Here is a 17,565-nt window from a genome sequence, read left to right on the forward strand (position 1 = left end):
TGACTGCGTGTTCTTCTTTTCTTGTTGTTAACAGATAACTGGTTCAAAGTGTTTAATGGCACAAATCAAAGATTTAGACCAAAAAAGTAAGCTTACCTTGCATAAAAATTTCCTGCACCTTCTGGTCTTTGAGCCAGTTCTTTACTTCTTCATGGAGCTGGTGGTTGTCCCTCAGCACGGGGTTCTGACTGTCCACCTCATCCTGGAAAACACACAGAGAGGAAACACTCTTGAATAAACAAAGCAGAAACGGAGCTCTTTTTCTTCATTGCCAGGTTTCAAGCCAATAATTTTGGTAATAATTATGTCGAAGACTTTCTGAAAAAGCCCTAAAAAATGACTGATAGACATGTTTCTAATGTAAAGCTGCAGAGAGCAAAGGGAGTGACACTTTCTGTCAAAATGCTACCAATGTATTTGAGAAATGTAAACAGTGTGCAGAAGTTTGCTTGCAACTTTCGTTGATAAAAACAAGAAATTACCCAACCTGATTTTTTTTTCCATGGGATTAAATTATCTATCAACATGGTTTGAGTTTTACCCTTCTCTGGCAGAATGGCTGCGACAACATCCTCCTACAACTGTTTCATTACATCAGCTAAGATTGAACAGGAAGGGATTTTTTTTCCCACACAAATCTAACATTTGATGCCATCAGGTTTTTTTCTGTAATTAAAAGGATCAAAACTAAACAATAAAGGCCTGAGTCCTGTTTAATCTTTTCCAGATGCAAACCAAACAATCTCTGGAAATGAGTTTAGGTAAATTATGTTACAATCTGACTAAAGGTAAACTTATTTTCTTAGGTATGCTGCTCTATACTTGTAAGATGGACAGAACAAAGCCGACTGAGCATGCATGTGTAGGTTGGAGAAAAGGTTTTTGCATGGCTTGGGCATGGAGGAATTTCTGAAACAGAGAAAAAAGTAGAACAGCAGTATTGCTACACTGATTTTAATGCAACCACAGTCTGATCTCTTGGTCAAGAACAGTATCCGCTCGACGATTTAGGGTAGAGATGTGCACAGTTAGCTAGGTAAATGATGAAGTTGGCTCTCTTGCTTGCTGGTGCCAAATTTCCAAGTTGTTCTGACAAGTTATTATCACTCTTAAAGTTGTATTTCTTGGTATTTTGCCTTTATTTGTAGAGGACAGCATAGTTAACTGCGCAGGAAATCAGAGAGAGAAAGCTGGTAATGACACACCCAGGTGTACTGATGCAGTGCAGGCTCGGAACAGCAAGCTAGCTTTCATACAAGAGGTGTGACCCAGGTGATCTGTGCCCTGTAATTATTTTTAATCAGTTCAGGCCAAATCCCTATCAAATATCATGTCAAACTAGAAAGCTAGCCACTCTTGCAGGAATAGCAGTTCAGCAGTATTCAGCTCTAGAAAACTGGAGATAAAGTTGTACGTGGGCTGTGTTAGCTTAAACACATATATTATCACTTGGCGTGTAAGAAACATGAAGCCACATTCAGGACAGGTGTGTAGATGTTAGGCTGCAAAGATGACTATGGCACAGCTAATGTTAGCCAAATTTAATCAAGTTATCTTACTTTGTTTTCCTGCAGATGCTGTGATTCTGTGTTGAAGAAATTTTGCAATATTTTTGTAGTAGAGTATTTTCTTTGCATATGTCATGTCAATCAAACACAAAACTTTACATTAGGGTTTAATCATGTTTGACATTAGTCGTTAGGGAATAATCCTAATTAGGAGTGGGGGTTATGTCCTAAGGATCATTTTAGAAGTGTTTCAGAAAAAAAATGTCCAATACCTAAATGCAAATCATGCTTCTTCAGCTGCTTATAATGTCTGGATAATTTAAGGATAATGTGAAGATTCAGAACAGCTATACATCAGTAATATGGACAAATCATCAGTAGATATAAGTACAGCTTTGTTACGATGTATTTCAGGAACAAGTCTAAAAAGATGAGAGACTAACAGACGAGTTATGTTCACCAAAGAACAGCAGGCTCTCTGTTGTGTAACTGGTGGAAGTCTATATTTAAATCTAAACATGTAAACACATAAATCAAATGTTTTTCCATGTAAGCCTTTCCCTGCACATGAAACAATTTTAGCACATGGAAAGATGATCACAGGGAGGATTAGTAGAGGGTAAAATGATGAAAAACATCAAGAAGAAGACGATAAGAGTGTTTTGTTGTTTCATCAGCAGTAGAATGGCTGTGTGTTGTCACAGTTTAATAGAGGTTACTTTGGAGCATTTTCAAGGTGATGCAGCACATGTGAATTATGGCTCAATGGGAAATAGTTTCTGCATTCTGTCGGGATGAAATACAGAGCCAAACCCCACCCCTGCTAGTAGTGAGCTTTGTCTGGTTGTAAGTGTTTCTGAAGGTCGTACTTTTGAGCAGTAATCAGCAGAAGTAGGACTAACATTTAGTGAACGGCGTTGTAAAACGTCTTTGGATAAGGTCAGAAATCTGTCTGCGTTCATTCACTGCATGACAGGCAAAATACTGCAGTCATCATAGTGACAAAGTTGACTTCTTTGAGCTAGGCACGCAGAGGAAGTAACTCTAAAAACAGATGTTTATAAAGTGCTTTGCAGGCAAGACAGGGACAGCTTTTCAGATAATAACAGTCATCCTTTGTTAGGTCAAACAGAGAAATCTGAAGTTTTAAAAAGGCAATAATAAAACCCATAGGTGAAAGAGCAATAATAATAAATGCAAACAAAGGAAGAAGTAGTCTGTAGAAAAAGTTGAAAAATTAAGAAATGCAATTGAAGAGGAAAGAATAAACTACAGAATAACCAAAAAACTAGTGGACACTATGCACCTTCATTCTACCCTAGATATGCAATCTCTGCAAGTAATCAGAGAGAAATACACATGAGGACAACATTCTTAGCCCCCTTAAGAACTGACCTTTTAGCTCAGCCAAAGTACAAACCACTATTGTGCAATGTCTTTGACTTTGTAATGCTCAAAACGTGTAAAATCACTTCAAAACTGAGGGTTATCTTCACATTCACACACAGTTTAAAAACTTCAGTAAGAGTTTGAGCTGTCACTGGAGAAAGCAACATGAACAAAACAAAAGAAATCAGAACCAGACTTGAGAAAAAGCATTGTTGATGCTGACAAAGCAGGAGAAGGATCTGCAAATTTTTCACAGCATTTTCAAGAGTTGAGAGTGAGAAGAATCATCAAGAAATTCAAACAGAGCCACACAGTAGAGAACAAGTCTGGCAGAGGTAGGAAGAGAAAGATTTGAAAAAGACTCTGGAGAGGAAACTAGTGAGAGATGTGTTTAAAGACCCCAGAACAGCTGCCAAGACACTAGAGAATGACTGAGCCAGGAACTTCTGAATCGTAGTCTGAAAGAAGACCATCACAAGACCCCTGCACAGGAATGGTCTGTGAGGTTGCAGACCAAGAAAAAGTACACTTCTGCAGAAGAGACAGCTTCAAGCCAGACTGAAGCCTGCTAAGGACAACCTGGAGAAACATTCTGCAAACTGAAAGCATGTCTTTTGTTTAGATGAGACCAAACTGGAGCTCTTTGACCACAGAGACGTTGCTTATGTTTGGAGAAAGAAGGGAGAGGCATATAACCTAAAAGAAGTGAAACACGTGGGGATGCTTCAGTGAATCTGGAGCTGGAACTTCTCTTTGACCTGTTTTGTATAGAGTTGGTCCTTATGAAATTCATGAAATTTAAACTGTTTATGTAACAAAGCTGTGGCTGCTGTTCAAGACAACACAACAATTTACTGAGGGCTTATCATTTAAAATTCCTGCAGATGTCGATGTAAAATTAGTAATTATGTAAAAATCATGATCTTACATCAATAAAAATAATCATTATTATGATTTTTGCCTTTATTGAGCAGCACAATCACATCCCGAGACAGTTCCTTGAGGGGTTTGAACCTTGCTGTTTGGGCCAGGGTTCCTCCCCAGGGACTATTTTGGATCATCAAAATCTATGTTGATGCAGCGTATTTACTCTTGATGGCGTATTTACATAAAAAAAAATGTTTAAATCACTTAACATACTTTTAGATGAGCGTCTTACATTTAGATGTCAACCTTTTCCCTTATGGTAAAACAACCTGTGTGTGCAGTGTATGGTGTTTAATGATCTAAATGGTCTGTGGATCATATCAAAAGACTTGCCAACAGAAACTTGTATCAGCCTGATGAAGATATTTCATTTGGAAGCCTCTTTGGCAGATCCTGATATCATCAACACTAAGATCAGGCTCCAGATATGAGAAACCTCTTGAAATGCAGGGCTGTGTGAGTGAAGCAGAGACAGAGCGTCTTTGAGCAGACCAAATCAGGTACCAACTTTATCTCTCCTCTATCTCTCTCCATCTCTTTATCACTTCTTATCGACTTAAATGGCTTTGTCAGCATGATCAAAAACAGCCTGTGGCAAGAAAAAATAAACACGGCTCAAAAACAAAGCTGTCACTTATCTAGGTGTACTGATGCGGTGCATTTTATGGCTGCTATACAATACAGTAGTGTCTTTGTGGGTCTCTCTCTCTTTTCTGCTGCAGTGTTCCACTTTCTGAGCTCTAAATTAAACCAGCATACACTCTAAAAATAGCACGCTGGAATGCAGAGCTACAGAGGTCAGCACAAACGTCTCCCATACATCTTCATGGTTTAGAAGTCTCACAGTCTTCTACCTATGGGATAAATTTTAAAATCAGTTTTTTTTACACAAAAATCACAACAGGATCAGACAGCATCCTGATACTTACTGTCTCTGTTAAATCAATAAAACACAGAAATCACACTAATTCAACAGAGGTCCAGCTAACTGAAGCTATTAGTTTCACAACTAGTGAAATGGGGATCAACAGAGTTTATCACTATTCCTGGCTACTATTACACCATGAAGACAAAAGAACACTCCAAGCAACTCTGAGAAAAGATAATTGAAAAGAATAAGTCAGGGGATGGATACAAAAATCATTTCCAAGGCACGAACGTCCTCCAGAGTTCAGTTAACTCCATCATCAAGAAATGGAAGGAATACAGCACGAGTGAATCTGCCTGGATCAGACCGTCCTCACAAACTGAGTGATCATGCAAGAAGGAGACTAGTGAGAGAGGCCACTCTGAAGGAGTTACAAGCTTCAGCAGCTGAGATGGGAGAGACTGTTGCCTGGGTTCTTCACCAGTCAAGCTTTATGGGAGAGTGACAAACAGAACACTGTTGAAGAAAACTCAGATTAAAACTGACTAGAGTTCTCCCATAGGCATGTGGAAGACTCCATGGTCATGTGTAAGAAAGCTCTTTGGTCTGATGAGACCAACTGTGAAGCACGGTGGTGCTAGTATCATGCTGTGGGGATGCTTCTCAGCAGCCAGCCCTGGAGGCCTTGTAAAGGAAGAGGGAACAATGAAAGCGGCAAAATATAGGACAATCCTGGAGGACAACCTTATGAAGTCTGCAACATAACAACTGCTTGTAAGAAGATTTTTTTCCCTTTAATACTGTTGACTGTCACCTAAACAAACAAATCCACAATTTTTTTTTTAAATATGGCGACAATTTGACTTAATCAGTTTGATAAAGCATCCTGAAATGTCTAAATTCAAATACCATGTAAAATTTAAGACTATCTAAGAAATTCTATGGCCTTAAATTTCAACAATCCAATTCAAGGCTTCTTAAAACCTTTTATAAACTAGCAGGAACCATGTAATTTGATCCTTGGTCTAATGTAACTGCTTATGACTGCATCAAAAACTACAAATAAATTCCAGCACCCCTTTAATAAATGCCTAGCATATTATTTATAGAGAATTGAAGGTGGGGAAGACATATACCAAACACCTCCAAGACCAGGAATCGATCCCGCGACCAGTGCACTGAGGACTACAGCCCCTATACATAGATGCCTGCTCCACTGAGGGAAACTGGCACCCAGGCAGTAAAGGAAACATTCTATCAAGATTCAATGAAGTGGATGCCTTGGACTCCTTTATGAGTGTCTGAGTTTCCCTGGTATCACATCAAAGTTTAAAAACCTGGTATTGTGACTATCCTGGTCCTTAATGCAACAAAATACTGCCAGAACTTGAGCAGAATAGCCTTCCATTAAAAGACATTAGTGGAAACATGCTCATAAAGCTTCACTTTGCTGCTCTCTCTACGTTTTGCTCCATGGACACATAAAAAGCACACACATCCACGTAAAACTACAATCAAAGCTTACCGTTGGCCTGTTGAGACAAAATAAACTCAAAGAGAGACCTTGTTACCAAGGCAACACGGTCATTATGACCAGTGATTGGCCAATTTTGATCAGACGAAGATAAAAACTGAATCGGAGCAGAGACGTGAAATATTGTGTAAAAGCAGTAATGACAGAGATGTTGTGTAAGGTTTGAGCCGTGATGCTGAATTTAAAGCATGAAAAACGCTGTGAAACCAATCACTGCTCCGGCTTTGATCAGACTTTTCAGTATGGCGTCTGAAGAGAACTCTTTCAGTAGTAAATAGGATTTATTGTGTGCCTTACAAAAGTGATACAGATACTTTAATATCTTCTGATTAAAATCTATCAAAGATAACAGCCTCCATTATCGTCCTCAGAGTATTTCTATGACTCATACCTACTTGTTCGAGCTCTGCTGAGAACACAACAAAGGGCCGAGGCAGACGCACACCAGTGTGACACAAGGACATCTTGTGAGGATAATTAGTAATGTAACAAATAAAACACACGCAGACTCACATATAGGGAGACAAAGACAGATGGCTTGTTAAACGCTTCAAACAGCCCTCCTGTCAGGGACGATGCTTGTTGCCATGGAGACGTTAAGGCTGAGGCAGGAGGGAACAAACTGTGGGAGACTTTCTGATGTCGTTAATCTTTCTGCACTGATGGCATTATTATTGCTGAAATGACTGGATGGAAATGTGCGAGTATGTTGTGTGTAATTCATGGAGAGTCATGAGTACTCTATGGCACTCACTCTAACTGTGGGCTGGTGTCCATTTCCAGAACTGTGTGGATGTAACACTATGTCCAAAGTTAATTATAGAAGAGGTCAAGCAGATTTCTAGCAACCGCTCCAACACACAGAACCAGATACAAACTATAAAAGGCCTATCAGTCATTGTATTCACCTAAAAGCCTTTATAAAAGCCCTTTAAATAATGTTTTTTAAAATGTACTGCATTTTTACATCCCAGCTGAAAAAATGCATGAGATAAAACTAAGATATCTTAACTTTTATTGGCTGGACAAGGAAAATAAATGACAGCATTAATCTAAGAGCTGCACTGTGAAATTTTATCTTTATTGCCTGAGAACATTCACAATCAAGACATCAAAAAAGTCAGAATTTATCGCAATAAACACAAACAAGTCATGCTTTCTCAGTCAAAAAGAGTACATTTTGCACGCTCTCATACAATTTCATGCAGTCAGATGAAACTAAAGCACACTATCAGCTACCATCACAATCATTTTTGCAAATTCAGAAGTAAAAGCAATGCTCATTTTATTCTGGATTCAAGACAAATAACAATCTGGGGTCAGGATTTGATTCGAAATGAATTTTCGATTCAAAACACATCCCCTATTTCTCATGAAGAGGTGACTGTTTCAGAATCTGCTCCAGTCTGCCGTGCCATAAGGAACTGTATATTATTTGGCATTGAAAAGCTTGATAAAATGTGTTTAAGATAATGCTTTTTAGCATATTTGTATACTGTTTAAAGTCAGCTTATTACAACAATAAAACTGTAACTTCTGCTTGAATTTCAAAATATTTTAATACAAATTAAATGCATAGGCTTGAGCAGGACTATATTCATCAGACACTCATATTTGGGGGGAAAAAAACACAATCAAAAGCCTTCATTGTTAACCAGGGTCATCAACTACATCTGTACAAGGGAACAGCTTTTTCCTTGATGGACACTTTGGGGCCAGACTTTCAAATAAACTTTTAAATGCTGGCATTACAGAGTGGTGCGGTCGTGACAAATTTTTTTCTAAGACTCATTGGTGCACCACTCTATTAACATATTGTTTCAAATATTTAATTTTCTTTAAATGTATGCCATTTTTAGCCTCTAAAAGTGAGATCAGTCCCTATACCATAGCCACCAACAAGAGGGCAATTGAGATATTTTAGCTAAAATGTTTCTGGGGTTGTTATGTTCTCCATCACCAAGTTTGATGCCAAAACGCTGTGTCCTGATTGGTGAAAAAAAAACCTGTTCAAGAAACAGGTCTTTAATTTGGATTATCAGCCAGAAAAAACACTTTAAGAAAACAACAAATAAAGAAAGAAAGAAAACAACAATTTTAATCAACAATGAACTGGTATGTGTGTGTTTATCATGAATTATATTTATGAGCTACATCAGTTGAAAATCACTGCTGTAAATAATGCTGTGGGAGAGCAGGTGTTATGGGTTTTAGTCATAGTTTAGAATTTTCTGTCACAACAGCATGCACTTGAGATTAGTCTATTTTCCATGTTTGACACTGCCCTGGTGTTTACAGGACTACCACTGTGATAACTGATATGCCATCAACGCTTTGGTGCATCACTAGATATTAGCTTGAAAAAATAATCATAACAGCAGATACGAAAAATTTCTGCCAATATTTTCAACCAGCTTTTTTTTTTAAGTTTTAAGGCCGTTTAATATCAAGGACAACAAAAATAAAATACACAAATTGTGAACAATTCTGAATTCTGAATTGAATTTTGTCGCACCTTTCTACTCACATCCGAAGCTATGAAATTTTGCAACTAAATTATGCACATTCTTAAAAAAACATTTCTGCAGTGTGTTTTACCAGACCCTCTGGTAAAGTGAGATACATTAGAGCTGAAGATAAAATGACGTTTCTGACTCTGTCTCCTCCGGTCTGTGTGTAACGGCACCTTTGGGAGGTCAGTGCAGTTTTATTCCACCGTTTTATTCACTGCGCTGCTTCCTCTTTTCAGCAACAGTGGCTAGGAAGAGAAGCCAGCTCATTCGTTCAATAAATAAAACTATAACACTTATTATATTAAGGGCACACTTAAGGTTTGCTGTGAGGCGGGTTCACTTACAGGGTTACAGGAGAGAGCAGAGAAGTAATTTCAGGGAGCTGATTGGTCCAGGGCAGTGGCTAGACTTATGTCTGAAGTAAGAGGAGACTTTGTTGTTCAGTACCTCACTGGAGTCCCATTTGGTTGTAAACAGCTCCAACTGTGCGCATAGCACATTGTAGTTCACATAGATTGTAGCAGGCTGTTTGCCGCCTCTCCCTCCTTCCCCAGGCTACATAATATCAGAGTAAAGACTAAAATAACTCATAACTGGCTGAAGACAAATATTCATGTGAGAAGGAGAAAAGAGGAGAACGTTTTGCTCCTCTGTCTGCCACAAACTCTTCTACCATCTGCTACAAGCTGTGTTTTGATTGGTCAGATGTGTGCTCTCTGAGGGAAACTGCAAAAATCAAAAATGGTTTGAAAAATAGCAGCTGCAATTTTGCATGGCAAAATGACTTTACTAGTGTAAAAGTTTACCTTGCATGACTTGCGATATGCTAAAAAGAAACAATATCATGACAATTATTCACACTGGAAAAAAAAAACGTTTGGTGTGAAAGGGCCTTAAGGTCTAAACTACATTTATAGACTATCTGTAACTGTATCCTGTCAGCGAAGATGCATTTGGACATTTCAGCATATCGGTTCCCAGCTAAACTCCAGTATCGTGCAGATCGAATTATTTACAACTGCAGCCTTAAATATGAGATACTAAAACGTATTATAATTTTGTTCTTAATTGGGATAGTGTTGGGTAATTTCATGTTTTGAATAACAGTAATGCAGGCAACTTCTACATACTATCGCTACTGCACTAATACATTGTGTTGCATGCCATTTAAACAGTGGGACATTCACTGGCATAACAGAGAAAAGATTGGCAACCTTCCTCTTAAGTATTATGTGTAGGCATAAATGCACAAAGTGCATGAACCAAAAAAATGTTCTCAACCACAAACCTCTTTGTTTCGAGACAGGTTTGATAGTACAAAAGTGGGTTAGTGTACCTTTCTTTCATTTAAGGTAGTCTAGTATCTGCATGGGCTGAAGGAAACAATTCTAACTGGTGGTTCACTCAAGGTTAAAAGCTGTAACACATGACTGAGGTCACACACCAGTATCACATGATGACAAAGATGCAAACTTCATCTGTAGGTGGAGAGCAGAAGAAGAGGTGGAAAAATCAAGTCAGTGAATCTCGAGTTAAAGTGATGTCTTTTATTCTTTTTCAAACTGCACGTTGTTATTCCAATCACTGACAGTGACCCATGCAGTGAGAGACACACGTCTGGTATATGTTAAAGCTGACAATGCTTGACAACTCCAGCAGGACCGACTGGCAGCCTGAAGTCACGTGTAAGATGATCTGTCCACATCCTCCATCGGTGTGAACTGACACCACAGGTGTCTGACTGAGCATGTGTGTATGTGTCAGCACACGACGTGTTGTCATAGTAACGTGACACTTGGATGAATATATAGGTATGTGACAGCAGGGTGGAGGAGAAGAGGACGGAGAGAGTGAGACTAGAGTAGAGAGAGAGAGAGCAATGGCAAGCATGACTAAGAGAGAGCGAGAGAGAGAGAAAGCTTTGTATTTGGAGCACTGCAGGGCATTAAGCCATAAAGTTTCACTGAGCGAGGACTGTCAGCTGAACAGCATTAAAGGAAAGAGTGTGAGTCTGTGTGTGTATGTGGCAGCTGTTCACCCCCCCTCAGCCTACACTCCTTCTACTCTTGGCTTCTGCTGCTCACAGAAATCCCCTCATCATATAGACACTTTACCGCTTTGCAGATGCCATGAAAAACAAAGTCAGACTTCTGTGGCTGAATGAAAATTTTCAAATATAAAATATATCTAATAAAAGTTACAAAACACAGCTTAGGAATAAACTGAAAACTTGTGGTTGCTTCTTTGAGTTTGCTTGCTTTTACAATAAATGGGTTAAGAGTAAAATACAGCACATAAAAGGAGAGCTCTGAATGTCTATAACCATCTTGTTTTGCTTCCTGTTGAAAAAAAAAAAAACTCTTCAATGACTCATCCTGCTCTTGGTGAGGTTTGGGCTGATTACCTAACCCCTCTTGTCACACAAAAGTTTGTGGGTTGTAGTTGCTGGAGGAGCAATGTGACGGCTTACGGAGATGTTCAGATAATGATTTAAAGGCTGTAAAAATGAGTGATACTGCCACTATTAATAGAAGCGATACACTCTCTGTTATTATGAATTAATGATTGTATTGAAAAGTACCAATATTAAGAAAAAAACACAACAGCTTCAGACATGTTTCCATGAAAAATTGCATTCAAACTCCTGTATTTTACCTTCATTTAACAAAACTGTCAGCAACATTTCAGTACCAAACTATTTCTGATGTTTTTATACAATGCAGACACCAAGCAGTGTTGGTTTCATTCACTCTTGGTACATGTGACTGACTCTTCCTTCCTTTTATATCTTATGGTAATCCACTAAGACAAATGACAACTCAACTAATGTTACACTTTGCATTTATGTTGTTTATCCTCCAGGTCAAAGCCTGGCACATAGAGGCTGTGGAGCATGCTCAGAAGGTCCTCTTCTTTTTTGGTTTAACTGTGATGCATACATGCAAGAGTAAGTGTGTCTTCAACCACATTATTTAGTCTAACTTTAAGATTTGGTACAACTAAAGTCAGACTAAAGCCCAGTTTGTACAGGATTAGTATTACCTGTAGACCTCTCATTTGTAACAATCATGGAGGATGTCTGTGTTTTTAATCCCTTGCAAATCAGCAATGTCTGTAACTTAGAAAGTAACATGTCAAGGCACATGTCGAGGCAAGGTCACCCACAAAAGGGGATAAAGAGGAGAGCTTTGTGGAGCCCAGCCAAACAGAGGTGCTCATGGAGGCCAGAAAAGTCATGGTCCGTTCTAAAGTTAAGCTGTGGTAACAGTATTTTAATTTTAACCAGCTGTAGTACAATAGAACTTTTTCAAAATGTAAACCTCTCTCCTTAAAACAGAATTAACTTTTAATTGGTGATGTTAACAATGTGGATGAGCATACTGAACTAAATGATTAGGAAAGTAATTTCTGACTTAATAGCAAGGTCGTAATATGCACAGATGCCAGAAATGTAGCAGAAGAAACTGAGATAACTCTTTTCAGAAAAGAACAAAATAATTGGGAAAAGAGACAAAAAAGGGTTACAAGTGGTATAAATGGGTTAAAAGCGGCAAAAAGGGCAAAAGTGGAACAAAATAAAGGCACAAAGCAGCAAATATGGGCAAAGGTTTGCAAAAAGAAGTTGAAGAAAAAGGCAAAAAGTGGCTAAGACATTTGAAGATTACTGGAAGGTTGAAAAATGGCTAAAAGAGTCAAGAATGGGCAAAAAAGGTCACAAAAATGAGCAAAAAAAGGGGCAAAATGGGCACAAAGTGGCAAAAAATTGGCAAAGGCAAAAGGAAGTGGCAAAAAAAACAGGCAATCAAGTGCAGAAATGGGCAAAAAGTAGCATAAATTAACTAAAATGGGCAAAAAGTGGCAATATAAAGGTGCCACTTGTGCAGTGCGGTGGCATCTTGTGCGGTTGATAGGCTCATCCCACATGCTGATAATCTAGGGATGTGGTTTCCAACCTTTTCCCTTTTTTGCCTCCAGTTTATTTCGGTGTATGCTCAGAAATGACTTTACTGAATTTACTTCCTTTCTTCTCCATTTATCCATTTATGTACTGTTGTGACACAGCACTTCACTGTTTTCAGACAGTAATGTCAGTGAAATCAAGTATATTACAGAAATTGCTTATCTTGTGCAAAAACAATGCACCAAACACTGCCGCAAGGTTATCTCCAAAATGATCAGAGTCGTACAGGTAATACTAATTTCCTGAAAAAAGTTGTTTTTATTTTATCATGCATTTTAAAGTGCAGTTTTAGTCAGACTGCCAACAAATCAACTTTTCTGACTGCATGTAAACGTACTCAGTGCTGATTGGTGGACAGTCAGCCAAGCGGTCAGTCAGTAAGAAGAGTTGTGCACTCACTAAGTGGTACCAGCTCAAAACTGTGGATCCCACAGCACACTGTCACTGAGCTGTGTGTGTCAGAGTGTGTGTAGTGTGGTCAAACTCTTGAGTCAGCACTAACAGTTTTATTCTCCTCCTCCTGTCCCTCTGCCTCCACACACACACACACACCAGAACTTTCTAACAACACTCACACACTAGAGCAGCAGGCTAGGCTGGCCCACTAAACACTGACTTCATTGTACAGTTTATGCCAAACAGATTGTAGCCCCCTCCCCCCTGCTCGCCCTCCCTCCTCTTCCTCCCTCCGGTCTTCCTGTCCAACTGGAAAAACAGAGAGGGGAGTGGCCTCGTCTTCACTGCTCTGAGTGTGTGTGAGAGAGAGAGTGGGACTGTTTTTACTGCTCCGAGGGTTCAAAGGTCTACAGAAGAATAGGCAGCTCTGTGTGGGCAGAGCTGATTTAAAATGGAGGAATCTGTGTGCTTCTCAGCTGTCAGTGGTGCCAAGTCCAGAGTAAGACTCCCACTCTCCTTCACTTTCAGATGGCCGTATTTACTGCTGATGTGTGCGGTCTGGCAGTGAGGAGGGATTGGGTAGTGTGTTGTTTCTAAGAGGAACTGTACTATCAAGAAAGTAGGAGGTTAGTTTGTTCTAGACTCTTGGTTCTTTTCAATCTTTGTTGACACATTCACACGGTGTCCATGAGCGTCACCAGACACTGAATTAGCTCCAGTTTTTTGTTGTGTATTCAAATGTCATGAGACCAAGTGAAGTTGACCCTTGTGTTTGAAGTTTAGTGGCTCTACCAGCCATGTCACTGATACTGCATGTGATCAAACATAAAGGAGAGCTGCTGCTCTGATGTCTGAGCAGAGAGGAGTCATGGCAGCTGAGTTTAAACACTCTATTTAACTCTTGCAGACCCTGGTGAAGGCCACAAACCGAAACCCATTGATCTAATGAAGTTGTTCTATATACAACAAGTTTTGCCTGAGCTCTGTGTTTCCTTGAAGACTATTTTCATTCTCCATGTATGTTGGAATTTGGAGAAGTTGTGCCAGAAAAAACCCACTTTCATTAACACCAATCAGCCATAACATTGCGACTACCCCTCATATGCATTAAACTAGAAGGCAAACCACAATACCCAATTCAAAAAAAGCCGGAGCACTGAGTGAAATGTAAAGAAAAACAAAATGCACCATGTAAATCTCATAAAGCCAAATTTGACTAACAATAGAATGTAAACATATCAGAAGTTGAAACAGACGTTTTACTATTTCATTAAAAATGTTAGCTCACTTTGAATTCGACGGCATCAACATCCCCGAAAAACGTAGGGACGGAGCAACAAGGGGCTGAAAACGCAGCAGAAGGAGCATTTTGCAGCTACTTAGGTTTACTTAAGGCAGGTAGGCAACATGGCTGGGTATAGAAGGAGCAAATCTCTGAAAAGAAAAGATGGGCAGAGGTTCATTGATCTGTGAAAAATACATCTAAAAACTGTCTTCACAAAAATTTTCAATGAAAAATTAAGAAGGCTTTGAATGTTCCATCATCTACAGTCCACAATATCATCAGCAGAGAATCTGGAAAAATCTCTGTGAGTAAGAGGCAAGGCTGAAGGTCAGTATTGGATTCTCATGATCTACGGGCCCTCAGACAACACTGCATTAAAACAGGTATGATTCTGTACTAGAAATCCCTGCATGGGCTCAGGAACACTTCCACAAATCATTGTCTGTTAATACAGTTGGTTGTGCCATCCACAAATGCAAAAAAGAAACCATGAGTAAACATAATCCAGAAACATCGTCACCTTCTCTTGGCCAAAGTCCATTTACAATGAACTGAGGCAAATAGAAAACTGTTCTGTGGTCAGATGAATCAAAATCTGGAATCTTTTGGGAAACCTTGGACACTGTATCCTACAGACTAAAGGAGGGAGGGGTCATCCAGCTTGTTATCCTGGCACGGTTCAAAATCCTGCATCTCTGATGGTATGGGATTGCATTAGTGCCTGTGGCATGGGCAGCTTATACATCTGGAAAAACATTATCAATTCTAAAAAGTAAGCAGAGGTTTAAGAGCAACATATTCTACCATCCAGACGTCGTCTCTTTCAGGAAAGGCCTTACATATTTCACCATATTTCACAACAGCATGTCTTTGCAGTAGAAGAGTCTGGGTGCTAAACTGGTCTGCCTGTAGTCCAGACCTTTCACCAATAGAAAGCACTTCGCAAATCATAAAATGTAAAATTTGTCAAAGGCAACCCAGAGCTGTTGAGTAGCAAGAATGAAAACATCAGACAAGAATGGGACAAAATTCCTCTCCCAAAACTCCAGCAACTGGTTTCCTCACTTCCCAGACATTTGCAGACTTGTTAAAAGAAGACACAGTGGTAAACACGGCCCTGTCCCTACTTTTTTGAAATGTGTTGCTTCCATCAAATTCAAAATGAGATAATATTTTTCATGAAATGGTAAAATGTCTAAGTTTCAACATCTGATATGTTGTTTGTGATTCACTGTGAATAAAATTAGGGTTTGTGAGATTTTTAAATCATTGCACTGTTTTCATTTTTACATTTTACACAGTGTCCCAACTTTTTGGGATTTTGAGTAGTTTAAGGAACCACTGTAAATACGATGCCAAGACAGCATCAAAAAAATATGAAGTAGAACCATCACATTGCTAATAAGATCAACTTACACTTAAAAATTAAAGAGTACATGGCATAAACAGAGTAATCTCTTACACTGGATTACATTAGACTGTATAGATGGTTATAATGTGAAGGCTAATGGGAGTCTATGCATTTATATAAGTACCATATATAGCCTGCGGTATAGTTCACACTGTTATTCCTTACAGCGTTAGAGTGGTGTGTGTTAAAACAACTCCTCTGGATGTGAACCATTCTGTGTTTTAATGCCCTACAGAGTACAAGTTTCTCTGCTCTGTGTCTGAACAGAGGTTACATAATAGGCTGTGTTTATCTCCAAAAGTTTATCTGTGGGCCATGATGTTTTTTTTCAATGTACTTTCAGTCAATGCTTCTTGGTTTAAAAGTGTCAAAAGGAATTAAATGTTCACATACAAACTGTTGGCTGTACTCTGCAGGAACATGCAGCATATTGGGCATAAAATGGCTGCAGAGATGAGCACCAAATACATGGACTAACATGGAGGTGTGAAAGATGGTGTTCATGTATAAACAGGATACCTTCAGGCGTTCATGCCATGTTAAATATTAACATCTTAGAGGAACACTGCACTGGCATGATACAGTTTTCACATTTGTTTTGTCTCAGTGTAATCCAATGCTTCATTTCAACAAAGGTCCAAACTGTAATGTTTCTCATCAAATAAATGTAAGTGGTTGAACATTTCTGGAAGTTTGGGACAATCAAGGAGGCAGTTTTTAGTCCTGAGATGAAAACCAGCAGAAAACCACGGCTTTAAATCATCAACTGTCCCTCTATCACTGTGCCCATGTTTATAAACTCCAGGTCATGCCAGACTCCATGGAGAGACAAATAAAGTCAACATGCTGTCACTGACAGAGTTATCAAGTGTGTGTATGTGAGAGATCGGTGTGTGCTGTGATAAATAGGACAGGACACTGGGGATCAAGCAGACAGCGTCCTGTACCAGACCAGTATATCAACAGCAGTGAAATTACAAAACTTCATGTCTGCTGCAAAGCTTTTAAAAAAGACTCCATGACAAACAACAAAATGACAAAAACATGCATGAGGTACAGCAACAGAGTAATAGCTTAGAGTTGCCTAAATTTAAAGGAAACCATGTGCACATGCAAGCTGAGGATTAACCAGCACCAGCATTAACAGACAGCTAACCTACTTATTAACATTTTCTATCAGTTCAGCCCAACAATCACAGTCATATGGTACTCATGGCCACTGGAGCCCCAGTTCTTGACTCTGCCTTGCTGACATAACTATTTTTAACATATTGTGATCAAAAGTGGATGGAGATTACCAAAAGCTTCTATTTGGAACATCGTGGTTTGCCATTATTTTGATCTTGAAAGTGGGGTTGAAGTTGTAGCTTAACCAAAGTTATGAGTAGTGATATTCAGTGCAGGAATGTGGATGTTAACCTGCAAAGATGATTGAAAGATGGCAGTGCTAGCATGGAGTTAGCTATATTCTGCCAACCAACTGCTGCTGCTGCAGTCCCATCTAAAATAAAAAGTGCACAAACTAGACTATTTTCAGAGTGTTTTAACTTTAGCTAAATGCATTTAAAATATAAAAGAAATCACTGTCTGTAAGCACAGTTGGTCATGCTAACCACAAATGCAAAGAAGAGGCAATATGTGAACACTATCCAGAAATATCATCACCTCTGGGTCCAAGCTCATTTGCAATGGACTGAGGCTAATGGAAAACTGTTCTGTGGTCAGTGATATCCCCACTAAAGATAGCCATAATCTGCAAACCAACTGCTGCTG

The 17,565-nt window shown here is 39.1% G+C and overlaps 1 protein-coding gene across 2 annotated transcripts in view; it reads right to left on the bottom strand.

The window, feature by feature from the left end:
* Positions 1 to 17,565, bottom strand: part of jmjd1cb (jumonji domain containing 1Cb) — a 204,330-nt gene that overhangs the window by 46,544 nt on the left and 140,221 nt on the right. For both annotated transcript variants that reach the window (XM_041816362.1, XM_041816363.1), the window contains one exon: positions 97 to 202. In XM_041816362.1, coding sequence (XP_041672296.1) covers positions 97 to 202 — 106 coding nt within the window. The remainder of the gene's footprint in view (positions 1 to 96; positions 203 to 17,565) is intronic.

This window comes from Cheilinus undulatus, linkage group 20 (genome assembly GCF_018320785.1).
Source record: "Cheilinus undulatus linkage group 20, ASM1832078v1, whole genome shotgun sequence".
Classification (NCBI taxonomy): domain Eukaryota; kingdom Metazoa; phylum Chordata; class Actinopteri; order Labriformes; family Labridae; genus Cheilinus; species Cheilinus undulatus.